Genomic DNA, 16721 nt, shown 5'->3' with positions numbered 1-16721 from the left:
AGATGAAGATAAAACATCTTCCTAGCCAAACGGGAGCAAGAGAGAAAACAAAAAGAAGGACTTGACGACATCAATAGGCTAGTGAAGTGAAGCTCTCCATTCCATTTGCAATTTATTCAATGAAACACTCCAAGAAACCCATATGTGGAGCACCAAAGGAAGCAAGAAAGACCACTCTACTCTGAACCAATGCAATGGGTGTAGCAAAACCCTTTGAAAATGAGATCATTTTGCTCCCAGATACACCAACTAACTGCACAAAAAACAAAAAAAGCAACAACAACAACAACGACAACAATACATCTTTGTAGAGCTTTCTTCTCCTCACCAAAACCTCTAAAGCCAAAGAAGGCATACACCATCCGAAGAAGGGAAAACCCAATGCTCCCCAATAATGCCAAAGAAATTATTCCAAAAATCCAGGAGAAGGGGACAGTGCAAAAATAAATGCAAATAAGTCTCCCTTCTGATAGCAAAGAACAATCACATCAGGAGAAAGTGCTTTATTTGTTCCCTAAAGTAAACCATCGGTATTGATCCTATTGAGAATTACAGTACAGGTAAAGCTTTTCTATTACTGGGAATCTTAGTTTTCCAAATAGAAGAATGCGAAGGAAAGGGAAGAGCATTGGAACAGAAAAATCCCCAGATTCATCCAGAGACCAACTCCTTATATCGCTTGCCAATAAATGCTGGAAAGAATTGAATTCATTCTGCAAGGGAATCAAGTCATTAATCTCCTCCTCGAATAACAAATTGAACCTTCTTCGGTACTTATATGTTTCCATTGTGCAGGTTTCTTCTTAAATTTCTGATGAGAACTGGACTTCAGCGGTTACCATTAATCCCTCTCTTCCATATTGAACTGATAGCAGTTGTGGTTGTTGTGGGTCTTCAGGCATATAGTAAGTTGCTAGCTGCGCTTCTTTGGGATAAGATTAATGCGCGGGACTGAATTATTTCACCCTACTGTGTGTTATTGGGGATTAATTCTATTTCACTTATTTGTAATACTATTAGGCCAATCTATTTCTCAGTGTTTTAAAAGGCGAAGAGGTAAGTTGAGGTGTTTTACTCTTTACAAGGCAAGGCGAGCATCTTTTGGGAATTTATTTCAAATGTATATAAATAAATTGAACATGCCAAAAGTAATTTGAATTTTATTAGATAATTAGAATAAAATGTGTTATACGAACTTGTAAACTTTAGCCCTCAAAATTTGAGAGTTCAAACTCGGGAACTGGAGCTGCCTGTGGGCATACCTGCCCATGCATTACAGGGCCAATGCCACGTGCCCTTGCAATGAATTTAAATATTGTACTGTAACCATTGTCTTTCCTAGTTAAAAAGAGTGTTGACTCACTTTGCTTTCTCTCTCTCTCTCTCACGCACACAGCCACCACACACACACCCACCCACACACCCCGATCGCTGGTGAAGAGAGAGAGAAGATCTAAAGCAGTTAGTGTTGAAGACCTGAATTAGGAATTAGGTCCTCAATGAGGGAAAGTGGTCGACTGAGATGACAAAGTACAAAGATCTGGAGAAGATCTGAGGTTGGTTGACAATCTAAAGTGCTGTTGAAGATCTGAATCTGGTTGCAAAGAGAGAGAGAGAGATGATTGGGAATTGTGGTCTTTGAGTAGCCAGAGAGAGATTACAGCCCTGTTCGAGGGAGGATTCTCATAGGAGGAGATGACAGAGGCTGTTTGTTGAAGAGGAGGGAGTGTATTCGTCAAGGTTGAGGAAATGCACGTTTTTAACCCGAGACATATGCTCTATTCCAAAATGCATATGTCTTTTAGGAGTTTTGCCTTTTTCACTTCACCTTGGGCATTTTTTCCTTAAAACACATGGAGGCGCACTTCAGGAATGCTTTTTAAATCACTTTTTCTTGTCATTCCTTCTGTAATTCTGGTAGTTTGGAGTTTTGGTTTATTTGGTCTTGCATTGTTTTATTGTTATGGTATAAATTAGCATGCATTTAACTTATTTTTGTACTTAATGCCTTTGAGAAATGGTTTAAATGGTTCTGAGCCTGAGGATGCATAATAATATTGATCTCTTGGGGTTTCCTTTGTGGCTTTTTGCATGACTGTTTAGTTTTATGGCAGTTTATTTTTTGGTGCAGGTGTTTGCATTTGTTGCTCCTAAAATCATTGGAGGAAAGAATGCACCAACTCCTGTGGGTGAGCTTGGGATGGTTGAGATGTCGCAAGCACTTAATTTAATAGATGTTTGTTATGAGCAGGTTGGTGTCTGTTCATGTGTTTTTGTTTTTGAATTTGACTACACACATCGGCAAAGATTTGATTTCATCTAGTTTCTTGCATCATATAATATACTGTACTACCTTTGTCTTTTTATTCAGTACTGTTGAATCTATCGCCTTATATTAAATCATATATATTTTATTTGCTATGTTTCTTTAATCAAAGATTACCAACTCTAGGAAGAGCTAAAGACTTATGACTTTTGGCATAGCAGTTTTAAGACATCCTCTGTTCAAAATGCAGAACGCTTTCATAATAAACCTGTTTGTTCAGTTCAAAATTCAATTGAATTCACAAACTTTCAACCCAATAGCCATTTGTTTCTTAATATTAGGTTGTTACTGTAGTATCAACTGGCCTTCAAGTAAATCTGCATTTTTTTTCGTAGCAGATTATTACTTATGTTTAGATACTAGGTTGAGGGCATGTCTTGATGGGAAAAGATTTTAAGCCCAATGATGCTGATGTGTAGATAGCCCATTTTGGCCAACAATTTTCCATACCCATATATAAATGTGCATTGAGCCCAATTGGTTTTTAAGCTCAATTCCATAAAAACTTATTTTTCAAATAAAGCATAACAAAACAAACATTTTCTTTTTGGAGATGATTGCATTTTGATTGAGTTATTAATATATTATTATGTAGTATTAGTAAAAATATTAGTAATTTAATATAAGATTTTAATAGAAAATATAAAATGATATTATTGAGCCTTGCAAGGGTATTTTAGACGTAAATTAAGTGAAAGGGTGCTTGTTTTAATCTAATTTTGATTGGGGCCATGCTGAGTTGCTAGGAAAAAATTGGAAACAAATGACAGTAAAATAGGAAATTTGCACAGTATCTGTTGAGATTTTGATTAAAATGAATAACCTAAATTGAAGATAGGTCTCTCCCTCTATTTATAATACAAATTAAATACATTCTAATGACAATAATACCCTTAATAACCCTCACAAATTAACATACTAACACACTTAATGATAATAATACAAAAAAGACTTAAATAACCTCTAACACTCCTCCTCAAGCTGTGGCATAAATGTCATATGCTCCTAGCTTGTTGCAAATAAATTTAACACGAGCACCCCCCAAAGCTTTGGTAATTAAATTAGCAAGTTGCATATCAAACTTCACATAAGCGGTAATGAGCTTCTGCACAAGTTTCTCCTGAACAAAGTGGCAATCAACTTCAATGTGCTTCGTCCACTCATGAAAGACCGGATTAGAGGCAAATATGAAGTGCAGTTTGATTGTCACACATCAACTTCATAGGTTGAGAATGCGAAAAATCCAACTCTTCCAACATGTTCTTCAACTAGACAAGTTCATAAGTAGTGTGAGCCATAATGTTATGTTATGATTCAACACTTGACCTGACCACCACAGTTTGTTTTTTACTTTTCCAAGAAGCCAAATTACCACCAACCAAGATATAGTATCCGGTTGTGGATCTCTAGTCAGAAGGTGACCCAGCCTAATTTGCATCTGTATATCCATGGATATAAGTGTGATCCTGATCACGATACAAAAGATCTCTTCTAGTTGCACCTTTGATGTATTTTAAGATGCAAATTATTGCGTCCAATGACTTGTCCTCAGAGAATCTAGAAATTGATTCACAACACTTGTTGCCAAAGATATATCTGGTCGAGTGATTGCAAGATAATTCAACTTTCCAACAAGTCTCTGGTATTGTCCAGAATTAGGTAGCCAAACACCCAATCTACCACTAACTTGCTATTAGGGCCCATGGGTGTATCAACCGGTTTAGATCCCAGCTATCCAATTTCATCCAATAGATCAAGAACATACTTCCTCCGTGACAAAACAGTTCCCATACGAGATCTAGATACTCATATACCCAAGAAGCATTTCAATGGTCTCAAATTTTTGTTTTGAAACTTAGTCTGTAGAAAAAGTTTTGAGACTTTGAATACCTTTATTATCATCACCTATAATAACAATATTATCAACATAAACAACATGAAGGATCATACTTGATGGAGTATGACGATAAAACATAGAATGATCCACTGCACGCTGTCGAAGACCAAACTCAAGTACTACAACACTGAAATGACCAAACCATGCTTTGGGAGACTATTTTAAACCATATAGTGTCTTCTTGAGCCGACACACTAAGCCTAGCTCCTCCTGAGCAACAAACCCAAGTGGTTGCTCCATATAGACCTTCTCCCTAAGGTCACCATGCAAGAAATTCTTCACATCTGATTGATGTAGTGGCTAGTGACACGTAGTAGTCAAGGAGATGAATAGACGTATTGATGTAAGTTTGGCAACCAGAGAAAAAGTATCAAAAAAATCTAGACTGTACACTTGAGTATACCCTTTAGTAACAATACTGGCCTTTAGATGAGCCACAGAACTATCAGGGTTGACTTTCATAGCGTAAGCCTGACGACAACCAACCACAGGCTTGTTAGGAGGAAGAGTTACCAAGTCCCAAGTGCCATTGTCATGTAAAACATTCATCTCTTCAACCAAAGCTTTCCTCCACCCAGAGTGGGCTAAGGCTCCGAAAAGATTTAGGAAGGGTAGTAGATGAAGAGTTGTAAGAAAACAATAATAGGAGGATAATAAGAAGTCATAAAAAACATAGTTGGAAATGGGATGTTCAGCACATGTGCCTTTACCTTTTCGAACAGCAATGAGAGGACCAACATCATGGGGAATATGATCATCAGATGAGGAAACCAAAGGCGTGGTAGTAGAAGCTAGAGGGGATTCTCTTCCTTGGAGTCGCATTCGTGAATACCCTTGCAAATTAGGATGATCAAGACGATGAGAAGGAATCGAACTATATGCAAATTCAGATGGATGGTTGGGCATGGACAATAAAGTAGAATCTGGAAGATTAGACAAAGGAAGAGACTCATTGAGCTTAGAAGCATTCAAGAACTGGGTGTAGTAAGGTCTAGACTCAAAGAAGGTAACATCAGCAAAAACAAAGAAGCGATGCAGTGTAGGACTATAACAACGATATCCCTTTTGAGTATATGAGTAGCCTAGAAAGACACATTTTATAGCATGAGGATCCAAGTTGTCCACCCTAGGAGTTAGTTGATGAGCAAAGAACAGACGCCCAATCTATGAAGAGGGAGAGAGAATAAAGGTGAATTTGGAAAGAGAATGAAGTAGGGAATTTTACCACTAAGAACAGAGGATGGCATCCTGTTGATTAGATAGCAAGTAGTAAGTACAACATCACTCCAAAACACTTTAGGTACATTCTTAAAGTAAGGTTCGAGTGATTTCAAGGTTATGTTTATTTTTCCTCTTTGCAACCCTATTTTGTTAAGGAGTGTGGATATAGGATGATTGATGGACAATACTAAATTGAGTCATGTAAGTAGTGAATTGTGCATTGAAATACTCTTTAGCATTATCACTTGGAAGTATTCGAATTGGCAAACCAAATCGAGTCTTTACTTCAGAACAAAAGGCACAAAATACATGAAATAACTTAGAATGATCTTTTATTAAATATAGCCAAGTCATTCTTGAATAATCATCCACAAAGGTTACAAAGTACGGGAAACCCAACTTGGACACAACTTTACTAGGACCCCAAACATCAAAATGAAGTAACATAAAAGGGCTTGCAGCCTGTTTATTGACTCAAGAAGCGAAAGGGATGCGATAGTGCTTTCCCAACTGACAAGACTCATAATCAAGACTAGACATTGAGCTCAAATAAGGAATAAGACATTTTAACTTTTCCAGTGAAGATGACCAAGACGACAATGAATTTGGAAAGGTGTGGCAACAACAGTGTTGGCGGTAAAAGGAGATAGGGGCTTAAGCCTCAAAGTGATAAAGTCCACCAACTTCATGGCCTCCGCCAATCATCTTCGTCATCTTGAATAACCACAGAATCAGGGAAGAATGTCTTTGAATAAGTCATGGATTTAGTAGTCTTGCTAATGGGCATAAGATCAAAAGGAAATTTGCGAATATACAAAACCAAAGGAAGAGAAATAGAAGAAATGGGATTTACAGTCCCAATTCCCTTGACTGCAATGGTGTATCCATTAGCAAGAGTAACGCAAGGTAAATATGCAGGATATTGAAGAGTGGAGAAGAAGGTAGGTATACTTGTGATATGATTAGTGGCAGTGGAGTCTACGAGCCCAAGACTATGACGAGAGGTACTGGATGACAGGCATACTGTGGGATTACTTGTCTGGGCGAGAGATGCAATGGGAAGAGAAGCTTTTTGTGATGCTTAATATTGCAGGAACTTTGAATACTCTTCCTTTAACATGGATATAGTACGTTGCCCCCCACTTGGCCCCAAAGGTATGGAGTTGGTGGTGGCTACATTGGCTGCCCTCAAAGGTGTGAAGTTGGTGGTTGCTGCATTGGAAACACGTGAAGGTCTACCGTGAAGATCCCAACACTACTCAATAGTATTCAAAGTTCCTGCGAGGAGTACCTTTACCTTGCTCGTCTCTACCACCACAACCACTCGAACCACCTTGATAACTTTTGCAGTTTTTTGGTAAAGAACTAGAATCACCCTATGTAGCAAAGGTTGTCCTCTCAGAGCCAGATGTAAGAGTAGGAGAATGCATGCTAAATGAAGCACGAAGGACACAAGAATAAACATCAGCAAATGATGGCAGCTTGGCACTACTAAGTATTTGAGACTGGACTGCCTCAAACTTGGGTCTCAAGCCTGCTAGAACCTAAAGTACTGTCATCTGCTCCCACTGCTTATGCATCTAACGAACGTCGGCAGTAATAGGTTGCACGACGTTAAGCTCCTCATGAATACGTTTCATCTATCCAAAATAATAGGCAATGCTCCTATTTCCTTGTTGTGATTGAAAGTAGTCCTAGGATAAATCATACATGTGTAATGTTACTAGAGCACAGAAGCTTGACATAATCCCAAATCTCCTTGCACGTATCTAGATGCATACACATCCGTGCAATCTATGGGTCCATCAAATTCCATAAGAGGGAAACAATCAAGGCATCTTCTTGAACCCACACTTCTTTTCTTTTCTCATTAGAAGGATCAGATTGGAGCAAGTGGTCAGATTTTCCTAATCTTACTAAATAAACCTGAACAACTTTAGACCATTTAACATAAATGTTTCCATCCAACTTTTGAGTCGTTATCTGTGGTAGTGATGTAGGAAACAGGTTTTTGGGATTTGTAGACTCCATCCCAACACTCACAAACTTGCAACCACACCAATTTCAAACATGAAGAACAATCAAAACTAATTGGGACAATCACAAACTATGTGAAGCACTGACACAACCACGGACAAGATGAACGGCTCACCGACTGATATAGCACTGCTGCAGCCTCACAACTGGATGTATGAACACTGCCACTGCTAAACTCCCAAAGAAGCCTTTATAAACACTGAACAGAAATTAATTGAGTACCGCGAGTGCATGGTTGAAAAAGGTTGGATTTTTGAGTGAAAAACATGCCCAACAGCTTGATAATATTGTCTAGAGAAGGAATCAGAACATGACAAAGGAAAAAAAAGAAGAAGGTGGCCAGAAACTCACGCATCGGCGCATGGGGTCAGCACTGCTGGCAATTGGCTGGAGCATGGGGCCCCGGCGATGGGGTTTTGTGGGGTTAGGCTTCGTAGGGTTCTGTGTTTAGGTATATGGTTGATTTTGTGAAATAATGAAGGATAGAGGTGGATTTGAGAAAGACAGTGATGGGAATGTGTTTTCCGTCGACGGCTGAGTATAATAGGGCTTAGGTTGGATCACGGTCTGATACCATGTTGAGATTTTGATTAAAATTAATGACCTAACTTGAAGATAGGTCTCTCCCTCTATTTATAATACAAATTAAATACATTCTAATGACAATAATACCCTTACTAACTCTCACTAATTAACATACTAACACACTTAATAATAATAATAATACTAAAAGTCATAAATAACTTCTAACAGCATCAGTAGTCTAGATGGCCAACCTTAGTGGCCCCTTGTGATGCAGCGTGTGTGGAGGGAGTAGACTGTAGGATTTGTCAGATTAGAAATCTGAAGATAGGGATAATTACAGGTAGATTTTGTGGCTAAATGAGATCCTCTAGTGCAGAAATGCTGCGGCAGAGGGCATGAAAGGTAACATGGGTGAATCCTCAACCCACACTTCCAGATCTCGGGAAAGTCTAGATAACAGAATTGATAACCAAAATAGAAAGGGAAAAATATGTACTCCCTCATTATCTGCACTAACATAAATACAAGTACATGACAGCCCTGCACATTAAATGTGCCTAGGAAAATGACTATTCTTGACTACAGCTGTCTTGACTTCTCTAAACTCAAAAACCTCATAAATGCACTTTGGAACTAGATTTAGAAATGAACTTTGTAAATAAAGTTGAACTCAGGAAATGACACACTTTGACTAGGCCATGATAATGACACCTAGATAACTATAATTAATTAATATGATTGCAACTGACAAGGCAAAGACTGTCTTCCAGAAAATTTTAATTGATGCTTCGCTTTTTGCAACGTTTCCCCCCTGTTAGAAGAAACTAGCCTCGGTGCCGGTTGCCATTTTTAATGGTTTGACACATCTTGGCATCACTTAATATAAGCTCATGTTTGCTTGTCTAGGAGTTCTCACAGTCAGGTTTTCCTTTCCATGTGATGTGACTAGAAATCAGAAGTGATTGTCAACTTCGCCTTTGATTTCCTGCACCTTGGTTGCCTTTTTCACCACTCTTTTCCTTTGTAGGTAACCATTTTTGAAATTTACCTTATCTGAAATTTATCTTTATAAGTGCAATTTGTAGCCCAAATTCTTACTTGATCTTCTCTAAACTTGCAACCAGAAGATACTTTTTGGTTCGTAGTTGCAGATTCCCCTTGAGGAGCATCCTGTACATTTCCAGCATTCTTGTTCTCCAGACCTTGTTTTTGTCACAGTTGCACTCTTCATTTGGCTCAGCAACTACTTCATTAATTTCTTGTAGAATATGCTGTTTTTCAATGGCTGCCGCATTATGGGGGCTGGCATTCATGGGAACAGGATCAAGATCAACATCAATGACATAGCTTGCTTTAATTGCAACACCACCCATATTTTAGGGTGAGTAAATGTACCAAGTGCTTCATGTGCTATAGCTTGTTTTCCAGTTGAGGGAGCATTTGCTAATTCTATAATGCCCTTGTCATTTTGAGAGATGTGTTGGCTTGTTTTATCAAAACCACGCGCTTGCATTTCATCATTCTCATTTTCTACCACATCAACATCCTTCATAGGCTTTAAAACTATATTCTTCTTCTTGTCCCCATTTGACATAGAAAGAGTAGGTATTGGCACGCTCATCATGGACTACTCTTCTATCATTTTGCCTGGGACGACCAAGTAGGATATATGGCACATGTCCATTGGTACTGCATCATATCAAATATACTCTTTATAAGAGATTCCAATTGAAAAATGGACCATGCACCTTGTTGTCACTTACACTTCCGTTTCTTCATCAGTCCAAAAAATGCAATAAGGTTGTGGTATTCCACCACTTCAACTTTTAATTTCTTTTGCCACTACTTGCAAGCAGAGTGCTATTGTCAATTACTAACTTATAAATCTTTCCTCCTGCTGGATATGTTGTTCTAAAATAAGTATTATGTAGTCAATCATCCTTCGTCTGAATATTTTGATAATCTGTCATATGCTCTTGTTTAGAGGTTGCTATTGCCATACTACCCATTATATCAACCAAGGCCTTCCTTCTAGCAGCAATAACCAAGAGTTTCCTTGACTTCTAGAATAATTTATCTTCAAAAGATGGATGGAAAGCCATATTTGATGATTGAAGCTTGAATAAAGAATCAAAAAGCAGATCTTAGGAATAAAACAATGGGCTTGATTTAAAAATAGAAGTGGGATAACCAAAATGGGATGTGTGAAGGGCATCCACCAGCATGATGGTACCCCTAGGGTGAATCTGATACCAAATGTAATGATCTTGGTCCAACACTAGTGAGTTTTATTTGATTTGTGAATTTTGTATTCTTATTTATTTCTTTTAAATGTTGAGTGTTTTTAGGTGTAAGTTTGGATTTGTCATTTTGAAGAATTAAAAAAAGTGGCAAATTGCCGTAAAGAAGATTGAAAGGCCAAAATTTTCAAGATTCATTTACCTTCTTGATTTGTAACTTAGGGGCCATTTGTTTTGCGGCATCTTTCAAGATTCCTGGGAATGTGATGCCCATGACATCTCATTCCACATTTGTTTGAGCATGGGAATCTGATGTGGCATACATATTCACATTCCTAGGAATGTAAGGATTCCATGAAACATGGGCATCTTATTCCTAGCCATGGTCTTAAATTTTCACGAAATTGTTGAAATTTTTGTCGAAATTTTCAGTTTCTATCACCCTTGAAATCGAAATGGCAGTCGATTTCCGTATTGCATGATTTCCATTGAAATCTCAACGAATCATCCCGAAATTTATCGAAATCTCGAAATTTCAGTGAAACTTGTCGAAATTTTAAATATACAATGAAATTTCCTTGAAATTCAAATAAGAGATTTAGGAGTGAAGTGAAATTTCTCTCTTAATTTATTTTATTTATTTTTATCGAAAAAAAATATTATTACAAATGCTTTTGAAATTTTATGAAAAAATAAACTTACAGTAGTATTTTATTTAACCATTTATGTCTAAATTATCATTATTTGTATAATAAAAAATATTTAAATGATTTATGAATTTCATTTGTAGTAGCCGAGTATGTTTACTGTACATTATCTTACAAATATGTTTGATACACATACTATATTACAACTTTTCCACCTCATACACAACATAGATGTATTTAACTTGTATTATATTAGTCCTAAAACTTATATTATTATGTTTGTTAACCATTTCTAAAGTTTCATGAAGAATTCCATGTTTTACTACTATTTTCCATTATTTTTTCAAATCAAAATTGAAATTGACATCGAAGTCGAAATTTTCGTACTTTTGGAGCTTCAAAATTTGAGTTCAAATCAAAATTTTAGACCTTGTAATCCTACCTTCCCTATGAGTTAGTTTCATGGGAATCCTATTCCCATGGGAATCTTACTTTTTGGACTACATGGCCCTCAATATTTTGGTTTTTAGACAATAATGCCCCTATATTATACTATAATTATGCCATATTATTCGATTTAATATAATAAATTACTAATAAACTAAAGGTAAAAATTTTAAATTAGCATAAATAATAACTAATTAGAAAATATATGTAAAATGTCAATTAAAAATATTATTTATAAAGTTTTAATTAAAAATGATAATTAGAAATATTAATCATGCTATATTAATTAGGAAATAATTAAAATTTTAATTGGAAAATATTAAAATGACAATTAAAAATATTAATTAACATAAATGTTTGTTATTTTTTATAAGAATATTAAAAAGTTAATTAAAAATATTAATTAGAAAATTTTTATTAATTGTTAATTAGAAAATATATAAAAATATTTTAAATTTAATATCATAATTAATATTTACACGCTAGATTGCCATGAATTACTTCAATTAATTGATTATTAAGTTTTAAATTTATAATTGTGAAAAAATTAGATTTAGTTAAGTACATATTCTTTGTAGATTTTTGTTTTTTGAAAATACAATTGTTCTTCATATATTCATTACACACATTTCAAGGGTATAATGGTCATCTTTTTAAAATACTCACTAGGATTCCTATGTTTAGCCAAACATTGACATGGGAATCTTGTGTACATTTATGGGAATCTTGCAATATGAACCAAATAAAAATTTTCCCATAAGGCATGCATTGTATTTTCAAGAATGAGATTTACCTGGAATGTCATTCCTTGGGGATATTTTTGATGCCGTGAATCAAACGACCCCTTAATTCGGATTCATACACTAGGTTACATGGTTAGTTTTTGTTAGTCTAGTGGACACCTTGCCCTTCATTAGTTTGTATCCTTCTCTCTCTCTTAATAAATTTCTTTCACCATAAAAAAATACATTTTCAATGCAAAAACATTATGACTATTTTGCCCTTCATCTAGATTCACAATATTTATGGTGAATTTTCTGATGCTTTTGATTGTCAAAAATTTATTGGAAGCATCTAAAATGACAATATAACACGATTTTTTGGTAGAAATATATTGACTATTTTCTTTATCATTCAATTCCAACAGTGACATGCTTCCATCATGTTGAGATTTTGATTAAATGAATGACCTAACTTGAAGATAGGTCTTTCTCTATTTATAATGCAAATCAAATACATTCTAGTGACCATACTACCCTTACTAACTCTCATTAGTCAACATACTTTGCACTTAATAATAATACTAAAAAACTAAAATTACCTTTAACACTCCCCCTCAAGATGGAGCATAAATATCATATGCTTCTAGCTTGTTACAAATAAATTTAACTTGAGCATCACCCAAAGCTTTGGAAAAAAAATTAGCAAGCTGCATATCAGACTTTGCATAAGTAGTAGTAATGAGCTTTTGCATCAGTGTCTCCTTAACAAAATGACAATTAACTTGGTGAAAGACTGGCTTCAAGCAATATGAAGAGTAGCTTCATTAAGACACATCAACTCCATAGACTTAGAATGTGGAAAACCCTATTCTTCCAACATGTTCTTTAAACAAACAAGTTCATAAGTAGGGTAAGCCATGGCTTTATACTCTAAATCAACACTTGACTTGGCCACCAAAGTTTGTTTCTTACTCCCCTAAGAAACCAAATTACCACCAGCTAAGATACAGTACCTAGTTGTGGATCTTTGGTCCAAAGGCAACCTGGCCCAATCTACATTGTTATATCCTTGAATATAATTGTGACCTTAATCTTGATATAAGAGACCTCTCCCAAGTGCACTTTTAAGATATCTCAAGATGCGAATTACTGTGTCCCAATGACTTGTCCTCAGAGAATCCATAAATTGAATCACAACACTTGTTGCAAAAGATATGTCAGGCTAAGTGATCGTGAGTGATTCAACTTTCCAACAAGTCTCCATTATCGTCTAGGATTAGGCAACAAATCACCTACATCCGAAATTAACTTGATGTTAGGATCCATAGGTGTATCAACCGGTTCGAATTTCAATAGTCCACTTTCATCCAACAGATCAAGAACATACTTCCTCTGTGACAAAACTGTTCCCATATGAGATCTAGATACTTTTATACCCAAGAAGTATTGTTGGCCTAACAAGGCTTAATCTCGTTTTGATGATAACAAATCAAGGTTACTTAACATGTCTATGCAAGTTTGAGTTTCAGGACTTAAGTGATCTTATGATTTCAAGTGGATATACTTGAAGAATCTGAATGGAAAATTACACTTAAGACAATGAGACATGATAAACATGAAGGTTCAAGTCACGTGAGACATGAAGCTCATTGAAGTAGTGCATAAAGCTCAAAAGACATATTGGAAGCTTCACAACATGAAGACTTAGACACTAAGATAGGAAAATCATATGAAAGTCTCATGTAAGTACTTCAAACACTTAAGGGGCGCTGCTGCCGCCGCCTCTGCACCAAGCCCACCACCGCACCAGCGGTGCCTAGCCGTAGAAGTCGATCTCGCCATCACCACTCAGCCACTGTCCCCCTTCCATAGCTACCTGCTCCATTTCCGCCGCCTCAGCCACGACCTCCACCTGCGTTGAACTCCCCCCTTACAGCGGAGTCCACACGGCCACCTGCTCCGACCCTCCCCTCACAGTCGCGTTCGCCACTGCCCATATTCTCAACCTCTCTCTCAAACTCGCAACTCCACCTCACCACGCACCATCGTTGCTCCTCCACCTTCACGGCCTCACAGCCTCACGTGGCCGCCTGTGTTCCAATGTCGCCAGCTTGCTGTTGCCTTGCACTGTTGCCTGCCTGCCTGCGGGAGCATCTCGCCGTCGCCTGCCTGCCGTCACAAGTGGAAGCGAACGCTGTTGAAACAGAACTCAAAGTTCCAAGCTTTTTGGTTCATACGACTTGCTCTCCTCGTCAGTTTTCTCCCGTCGTTCCCTGCAAGGTCACTATCGTCGCCATTACCGTTGATGCTTTCGCGTCCTTCAATCACACCGTTGGGAGTCTTGCAACAAAGTCACTTGCCTGCCGTCGTAGCGTTAATTTCCAACGGACATTGTTGAATCGGATGCTGTTGAAAATAGAACCTCAAAGCTCAACTATGAAGACTCTCCCTGTAACCATTGTTGCCAAAGATTGAAGATTTGGGGGACGCCGCACGCCAGAAGGAGATTGCCATAGCCATCGCACCTCAGTTTCTATCTACTCTTTGCTTCGGTTTTTTATTTTTTGACTTTCATTATGGAAAATAGGTAGTCTAGAGTTGTTGGGAAGGTGTCGTCCCCCCTTCGATGGCCTCACCGTCATGGTTTTAAATCGCGGTAGCGGGTAGAGTAACGTAACAGTAACAGGTGTAACGGGAAGCGGGAGTAGCGGATATTATATAAAGGGAAGCGGGTGTAACGGTTGTGAATTTTTTTGAAGCACGCACAACCTTGTGCATACTAGCGTACTTGCATGTTTTAGGCTTTTAGTCCTTCTTAGAAAGAGTTTTAGTGTATTTTGGATCCTTTAATTTGACTAACTAAGTTATTTGGTAAGGGCAACATATTTACATTTGTTTTAAACCACCATTGATAGAAAAATTACATGTGTGCGTATTTATACTTCTCATTGTTCTTATTTGTGATAAATTCTTATGTGTGTTAAATTAATTAATAAAACAAAATACATTATACCCTCCATTAATCTATTAGACACATAAGACGTACAAATAATACAAATATGAAATAGCTTGAAAAGAAAGAAGTTTGACGTTGAAAAATATAGAACATAAATATCACACTATTAATATTATCAAAATAAAATATTTTCCTAACAAGTTATTATTTTCAAATTGTTAATTAATGCATCTATTGTGAGTATTTAAAGAAATAGTAAATTTTGTATCATTGTCATCCTCATTATAATCTTTTCCCCCTCTTGCCACTTGGTATATTGAGAATGATATGTGAAAGAGAGGGAAAAAACGAGAAGAAAAAGTAAAAAAAAAAAATAATTTTTTAGTGTAACAGTCCTGTAGCGGTTACGTAGCGGCCTTTACGTAATGGTCGCAGTCCGTAATGGCTGCTATGGTTGTGATTTTTCTTCCCACTGATTTCGCGGGGTGTAACAGTATTGGTAATCCAAAAAACCGTTACGTAACGGCGTTAGTTAACGGTCGCGGCCGTTATTTAAAACCATGCTCACCATTGGTGGGGAATGCTGTCCAGGCTAGTCCCGGGGTGCAGTCGTATGCGCAAGCTGTGAATAAAAAAGTGGAGATACCTGCGTTTAAAATTCCTATGAGATTGCTAGTTAATATTAATGGTGAATTGAGATTTATTTTCTTAGAAGCGGAGATGGTTAAAGCTGAGGAAGAGTTTCGTTTTGTATTAGTGATGAGGAATCAACCATCTATTGATGAAATTCGGTTATCGATTGTGAAAACATGGGGCTTGATGGAAATTCCAACGATCAGTGTCATGGATGATTACCATGTGTTAATTCACATGAAAAATGAACGTGATTTTTTGCTTGGGTGGGCAAGGGAAGGTAGAACTATGGAAGGAAATTCTTTTCGGCTATTCAAGTGGACAAAGGATTTTGACGTCGAAAAGGAATCTCCATTGGCTCCTCAATGGATTTTCTTACCGGGGTTACCAATGCATCTTTACCGAACGGATTTTCTACAAGTCTCCATTATCGTCTAGGATTAGGCAACAAATCACCTACATCCGAAATTAACTTGATGTTAGGATCCATAGGTGTATCAACCGGTTTGAATTCCAATAGTCCACTTTCATCCAACTGATCAAGAACATACTTCCTCTATGACAAAACCGTTCCCATATGAGATCTAGATACTTTTATACCCAAGAAGTATTGTTGGCCTAACAAGACTTAATCTCGTTTTGATGATAACAAATCAAGGTTACTTAGCATGTCTATGCAAGTTTGAGTTTCAGGACTTAAGTGATCTTATGATTTCAAGTGGACATACTTGAAGAATCTGAATGGAAAATTACACTTAAGACAATGAGACATGATAAACATGAAGGTTCAAGTCATGTGAGACATGAAGCTCATTAAAACAATGTATTTCCTCAAGGAATTTCCTCTTGTTTTATCTCCGAAACAATGTATTTTGCAAGAGGCCAAATATGAGAAGATGAGTTTTTTCTACTCTAACTGTTGCCAACAAGGACATACATTGATTGTTTGTAGGGTAGGAGAGAAGCGAAGGGATGATGGAAAATATAAAAGAAAAAAGATATGGAAACTAAAGACTAATGATGGTGTAATGGAAACCAATACCGATGTGGATAAAGGGGAAAATAAAGTG

General features: G+C 36.9%; 1 protein-coding gene across 1 annotated transcript in view; it reads left to right on the top strand.

The window, feature by feature from the left end:
- LOC131154492 (riboflavin biosynthesis protein PYRR, chloroplastic) overlaps window positions 1-16721 on the top strand; it is a 58278-nt gene that overhangs the window by 16414 nt on the left and 25143 nt on the right. The window contains exon 6 of the mRNA XM_058107299.1: window positions 2132-2251. Within this exon, the coding sequence (XP_057963282.1) occupies window positions 2132-2251 (120 nt within the window). The remainder of the gene's footprint in view (window positions 1-2131; window positions 2252-16721) is intronic.

Source organism: Malania oleifera, chromosome 4 (genome assembly GCF_029873635.1).
Source record: "Malania oleifera isolate guangnan ecotype guangnan chromosome 4, ASM2987363v1, whole genome shotgun sequence".
NCBI lineage: Eukaryota > Viridiplantae > Streptophyta > Magnoliopsida > Santalales > Ximeniaceae > Malania > Malania oleifera.
Note: the sequence above shows the minus strand (reverse complement) of the source record. Positions and strands in the feature narration are given on the sequence as shown.